The 7,115-nt window shown below is 39.7% G+C and overlaps 1 protein-coding gene across 1 annotated transcript; it reads right to left on the minus strand.

Annotated features, from left to right (window-relative positions):
• Window positions 1-4,629: 4,629 nt before the first annotated feature.
• Window positions 4,630-4,852, minus strand: M421DRAFT_65894 (uncharacterized protein; the record flags this gene model as incomplete). Its single annotated transcript, XM_033596280.1, has 2 exons — window positions 4,630-4,735; window positions 4,797-4,852. The coding sequence occupies 2 exons, from the start codon at window positions 4,850-4,852 to the stop codon at window positions 4,630-4,632; spliced, it is 162 nt and encodes a 53-aa protein (XP_033447523.1).
• Between the last annotated feature and the right edge of the window lie 2,263 nt (window positions 4,853-7,115).

Here is a 7,115-nt window from a genome sequence, read left to right on the forward strand (position 1 = left end):
AACAAGACGCGACGCTCTCTCAGCGACGCGCTGCAGCAATCTACAACGTCTCTCAAAGCACGCTTAGTGACCGACTTGCTAGAGCCACCCCACGCTGCGACTACACACCTAATACTATAAATCTTACAAAGAACAAAGAGGAGGTAATTGTCCAGCACGTGTTGAGGCTAGACAAGCGAGGATACTCGCCCCGGCTTGCTGATGTAGAGGATATGGCCAATTCTCTGCTTGCTGAGCGCCACTAGCCCTACGTTGGCAAGAACTAGGCTGCCAACTTTGTAAAACGTCGGCTAGAGCTCAAAGTTAAATTTAATCACAAGTATAACTATAAGAGAGCTCTGTGTAAGGATCCTAAGGTAATTAGGGACTAGTTCTAACTAGTAGAGAATACTAAAGCTAAGTATAGTATATAAGATAAAGACACCTACAACTTTAATAAATCTAGCTTTATAATAGGCGTTATATTAACAGGAGCTGTTGTTACAGGCTCTAAGCGTTAAGGGAGACTAAAGACAGTGCAGCAGGGTGACTAAGAGTGGACTAGCATCATCTAAGGCATCTGCGCGAAGGGCTAGTCTATCCCACCCTTCATTATCTTCTCTAGCAAGCACTACCTCTCTGCCTAGTACAAGGAGCCTAGTATACCTAACAACTAGGTTCTTAATGTCTCTAACAACGGCTGGACTAACAACAAGCTTAGAGTCAAGTGGTTGAAGCACTTTGATAAGCACACAAAGGCGCGCACTATTGGCAGCTATCAGCTGCTTATTCTGGACGGCCACGAGAGCCACAACTTAGTCGAATTCCACCAGTACTGCGAGGAACACAAGATTATTACCCTGTGTATGCCTCCACACTTGTTGCTCCTACTACAGCCACTTGACATAGGCTGTTTTTCTCTGTTAAAGAAGGCCTATGGCCGCCAAGCTAAGCGGCTAATGCGCAGCAAGATTACGCGTATCACTAAACTTGAGTTCTTGCTATGCTTTAAAGCAGCTTTTGACGCCTCAATTACAGAGAGTAACATCTAGGGAGGATTTAGAGGTGCTAGCCTAGTCCTACTTAACCTAGAGGCTGTGCTATTAAAGCTTAAAGTACAGCTGCGCACACTAACGCCACCTACTGTGGACAACAGTATGTGGGAGTCTAAAACACTAAGCAACACCCTAGAATTTAGGTCTTAATTAAAGCTAATTTAAGAGAGGATTTAGAGACACGCTAATAGCTTGCCAACGTCTATAGTTAACACTCTTAATTAGCTCACTAAAGGCGCAGAGCTAATAGCACATTCACTAGTTTTAGTGCGCAACTAGGTTGCTGACCTACAGGCAGCCAACAAGGCTGCTACACGTTGTAAATCACACAAAAGGAAGCAAGTACAGCAAGAAGGGACTCTAACCTTTGCTAAGGGAGTGCAGCTAACTACTCTAAAGGAGTTTAAGGCCTGTAGTGATGGGAAGAAGGCAAAGAAGAGGTTACGCGTTGATAGGAGCACTTAGTCTTTAAGGCGCTGTGGCACATGTGGTAAGACAGGGCACAATAGAACAACTTGTAAGAAAGATGCGTAAAGTACTATAGATTAGTACAATATACTGTGTAGCATAGTAGAATGCTGCTGTGTACTAAGGTACTGCAAAGTAGTTATAGTGTTGGTGTGGTCTTGGCAAAAGTGACCGGTACACTTGGGTGACCGGCATGCTTGTGGAGTACGTTACTACAGACTAGTTTAGTATACTGTGTAGTATAATATATTATAGTTGTGTGCTGTAATGTTGCAAAGTAGGTGCAGTATTGGTGTGGTCTTGGCAAAAGTGGCCAGCTCGCTTGGGTGGCCAGCTCGCTTGTGGAGTACGTTAGCCTATAGAGGTTAGCTCCTTATATTTAGATTTGTTTATCCTCTTTATTTATTTATTTATTAAGCATCTGCAAGGAACTACTTATAATAAGTAAAAACACTAACACTGTTATAGGGCGCCTTATTAAATATAGAATTAAACTCTACTTAAGTACTAACTCCTAATTAGACGTTTACACAGAATTACAACACCACATAAGCACTCTAGCACCTGCGGAATAGCTAGAGACTATTTACAAACACGCTCTAACTCTGTTAGCCACTCACGTAGCCTAGGCCACCCTGCCTGAAGATATAGTTAGGTTGCTAGAGGTTAAACAGCTAACAACTAGACCTCTAAACCCTCTACAAACACCTTAGTAATCCTAACTAATAGTTAATATAACAAATAAATATATACAACAGGCTATCTAAGTAGGCATATAGGTATATAAGGACAAGGAATAGTAGAGACTAGCAACAGCTAATATCTCTCCTACCCTAATAATAGCTACTACTATAACCTAGTTAGGCTTTACAAAGCTTAAGCTTCCTAATATAGAGAAGTTTAATAGTAACTACTAGCTCTATTAGATATTTAAGTCCTAGATAATAGATAAGCTTACTTCTATAGGAGAATATTAATTAATCCTAGGTGTAGTATATATATTTAACTAATTAGAAGGGCAAGCTACCTAGGTTAGTCTATCCTAGAAATCCTACTACCTATTAGGATTAACTATAGAATTCTAGAGCTTTCTTAATAAATAATACTAAGACACCTAGTTTAAAGAAAGATCTTATTAGAAGCTATAGATAATTATAATAAAGAAAAATAGATAAAGCCTTAAAGCCTTTAATATAGAGTTTATCTAGCTAGCCTTTAATACTAGAGAAGAAGAAAATAAATAGAACCTTAAGATAATATATATATCTACTATCTATAGTAACCTTTAGAATACAATAGTATCTATAGAAGTTCTTAAAAAATAGGAACTTTAGACCCTTATAGCATAAGTCTTAAAAGTAGAGACTAACCTAAGATAAGTTAAGACTTATACCTATAATATATTATTTAGATAATAACCTAGAAGGAAGGATAATAATAAGATAGACTAGGAACCTATAAAAGTCTATACTGTGTGTGTAGACAATAATAACAATAACAACAAACACAAACAAGCTAAATAGAAACTATAAGAGGTCCTTAACAGGCAAAGGGCTAACAACTAGTGCCTCTGGTGTGGCAGAGATAGTCACTACGTTAACTAATGCAAGCTAGCCCTAGCTAGACGACCAGGTACTGTATATGTTAGCGCAGCTGCCACAACAAATAGTGTAGAAGAATACTTAGACTTAAATAATTCTAATTTAGAAAACTAGAACCTCCTGTCCTAAGTTACAGACAGGGGTTAATTAGTAAGGTTAACTAGGATAGCAAGTTATTCTAGTAGTTCTATTAGTAATAGCTAGATAGTAAACCTATCTTGTTACACATTTTAATAGATAATAAGACTATAGTACACATACTAATTAATACTAGGTACTTAACTTATAGAATTATCTCTTTAAGCTTTGTAATATAAAACAACCTTAGGCATTTCTCTATACTAACATCAGGAAAAGTTTTTCTGTTGTCGAAATCAGGAAATCGTGGCATTGTACTATAGGCAACAGTAGGACTTGTAGGCCTACAATAGCTATTTAATGTGTATTTAATGTCTAGCTAATTTTAAGCTAACAGCTCTAATAGTCCTAACAGCTGCAATAGCCACAACAACTCCTAATCCTGCTATAATAGTAGCTCTGCTTAATAAACTATACTTTTATTATATTAATATACTACTAAGTATCCTCTTTAAAATAAGCTATTAAACAATATTATAGGCCTAGTAATAGAATAGTTATTAAGCGTAGAAGGTTTTAAGCTTAATGTTCCTTGCTAAGACACTAAATTAAGATTCTTTGCTAGGGCTCTAGCAGCCTGAATGTTAGAAAATATAAGAATATTATTCAAGAATAGTAGGTAAACTATGAATTTTACGCCCAGGCCTGCCTGTTCTGCAAGCTCCTGTTGCGCTGCCGCTGTGTGTGTGTATGTGTGTGTGTGTTGGTCAGCAGGTGCTATGCTGTATGCTGTTGCAGCTGCTATGTTGTGTGCGGGCGCAGCTGCAGCTGCCATAGTGTGCTGTCGCAACTTCAAAACACAAACCTTCAACAAACAAACCTTCAACGCTCTATAACTTACGTTGTAGTAGGCCTACAATAATAATTTTTTACTTATTTTAAAGCTACAATTTCGCTCTATCTGTACGTGAAATTTCGCAATTTTTAAATATTTAATGCTAGTGCTAGCACTAAGGGTAGCCATGCAATGACATTGTAACATTGTTTTAAGTTTATTAAATATAGGCACTTAGCGTTTTGGCTGTTAGCAACGTTAGCGCGAAATTAGGGCTGTTAGGCGCAAATTAGGGCTGTTAGGGCCGTTGAACAGCCGTTGCACGACCATGCCACAACTGTCAGCAACAGCCGTTCTAGGCCGGATTTCGAAAAACTTTTCCCAATGAAGGAAATAAGTTATTAGTATAGCTAGTAAGATAACCTAGCTAAAGAAAGTAGTTAGGATAAGGATTAATATTAATAGCTAACGTATTCCACCACCCAACAGCTCAAACCACCCAACAGCTTAAAATGTCTTGGCACAACTAACACTAGTTATAAATTTCTATTTTCATTGCTATTATACAAGGAGCCTGTGTACGCTGTACTAACCTCTAATTTAGAAGTCTCCTCTACATCCTTTTTACACGTTCGCGCGTTGTGCCTAGTCTTGCCGCAGTTCCTACAGCGCCGTAAAGCTGGTTAGGCTCTCTCTTGATCACCACCACAACAAGCCTTCTTCGACCGCTCAGCGGCTATAGAGGCCTCTGCGGCCACCTGGGCTGCTGCCTCACCATACTCCATTGTGCCGCCATGCTGGATCCGCTTCCTTTTGCGCGATTTCCTTTTAGTCATCACTGCTAATTGCTCTTTAAGCTTAGTAATCCAGGCTGCTTAAAGCGCGTTCTGATACAGTATAAGCTTGCCACCTCTAATAAGCTAAGAGAAGCCTGCCTGCGCAGTAATAGGAGAACAAGTAAAGGACTTGTGTACAAGCTTTAATTGTAATCTAAACTTATATATATTGCTTAGAGTCTTTAACTACTACAGCATCTCTAGGAGGAGGGGTTCTAGCAGGGTACGCAGCCACACTTTAAGGTAATCTAATACAACCTGCGCATTAAGAGGGACAAGTCCTAATACCTTAAAGGCCTTGTAATAGATTACCTCTGTAAATACGTTACAAAACGCGTCTTTAAAGGCTAGTAGGAAGCCTTCTTTGTTAATATAGAAGATGCGCTTGCGTGCTAAGTCTTATACACGCTAAGAGTACTTGTACTTTAATAGTAAGAAGCAGACTATATTAAGCAGCTAGAGGATATGTAATAAGTAAGGTAGTATACAGAGGGTAAGGATCTTATGTTTAAGGCAGTAGTCCTTAAAATCCTAGTTAAGGTGGCTCTTATAGCTGTCTAAAATAAGCAGCCTGTACGCCCCTACCTGGCCCGCCTTTGTATGCGCATTAAAGTGCTTCACCTACTCTAGACTAAGCGCATTGTTTGTCTAGCTGTTCTGAGAGACTAAGAGCTTCTAATTGCGCAGTATATCTGCCTCCTTGTACTAGGCAGAGATGTGAACGCGTCCTTTGTAGATAATAAAAGGTAGGGTACAAGATCTAGCAGCGCAGACGCTCTAGATAACTGTTACCTACTCGCGATTACCTAGCTGAACAAGCTTAGGCTAAGTACGCCTCTCTGCGCCTATAACAACCTTTATTAAGCTAATAATACCTATCTAGAAGCTAGTCTTGTTAAAGTTGTGCATGTTGTAGTCGTGTACGCTGTACTTGGCTCTAGTGTCCTCTACCAGCTTAAACCACGCGCCAATTGTCTCTGGATCCTCCTGCAGTATCCTCTGCCTATCTTTACCTCGATTGAAGGCCATCTTAAGCTCAGCTGAGCGCGTTACAAAGCGCTCAGCCTAGTGCTTGCCAACCAGCTGCCCACCGCGTACACCCAACACTTTATCAGCCATATCTGCTACCTCGCACAGCTAGGGCGCGAATCCTTGCAAATCTAGGTTAAGGATATATTAGACAATTGTTTGCTCTTCTATAAGCGTAAGTTTGCAGCTATTAGGTGCTTGTTTAAGAATAAATAGGGCTCCTCTAACGCGTGTAGAGAGAATGTATTGTTTAACATTAAAAGCGCGCGCAGCTGCTCTCTAGGTTTTAAATTATTTTAAATAAAGAGCTTTAAGGGCAAGGTTAACTCTACCTTTGTGTCCATGTAGTAACATGTTATATGGTTAAGGCATGTTGCAACAAAGAGGGTGTTCGTTGTGCCAAGACATTTTAAGCTGTTGGGTGGTTTGAGCTGTTAGGTGGTGGAATACGTTATATTAAATAAATATTTATATATGTCCTTAAAGGAGAATATAAATACAACCTAATCTTAGGCTGCCTGTAGATAGATAAGTATAAAGTAACCCTAGCGCTAGCTAAGAAGTTACTATTTATCTACTTGTCTATAATAAGGGTGCAGAGTAAAGAAGGTATTAGACTAGAGCTAGTACTATAGTAGGTTAGCCTAGAGCTGTACAGGGCACTATAAAAGTAGTTAAAGAAAGATTTTTTAATAGAAATCTTCTCTACTTCTATAACGTAAACCCCCAGCACCCGGGCCAACCCAGCACCTGGGCCAAAAAAGCTTGGCAGTACCAACTCACGTTACAACTCTTCAATTTCATCGCTATTTAACATAGAGCCTGCGTACACTATGCTTGTATCTAATTTAGAATATGCCTCTATATCTTTTTTGCACGTTCGCGCGTTGTGTCTAGTCCCTCTACAGTTTCTACAGCGCTGTAGAGCTAGTTAAGCTTGTTCTTGATTACTACTACTATAAGCCTTCTTTGACCGCTCAGCGGCTACAGAGGCCTCTGTGGCCACCTGAGCTGCTGCCTCACCATACTCCATAGTACTACCTTGCTAGATCTGCTTCCTTTTGCGCGATTTCTGCTTAGTTATTACTACTAATTGCTCTTTAAGCTTAGTAATCTGGGCTGCTTAAAGCGCGTTCTGATGCAGCATAAGCTTGCCACCTCTAACAAGCTAAGAGAAGCCTGCTTGCGCAGTAATAGGCAACTAAGTAAAAGACTTGTGTACAAGCTTTAACTA

The sequence above is a fragment of the Didymella exigua genome, assembly GCF_010094145.1.
Source record: "Didymella exigua CBS 183.55 unplaced genomic scaffold M421scaffold_18, whole genome shotgun sequence".
Classification (NCBI taxonomy): domain Eukaryota; kingdom Fungi; phylum Ascomycota; class Dothideomycetes; order Pleosporales; family Didymellaceae; genus Didymella; species Didymella exigua.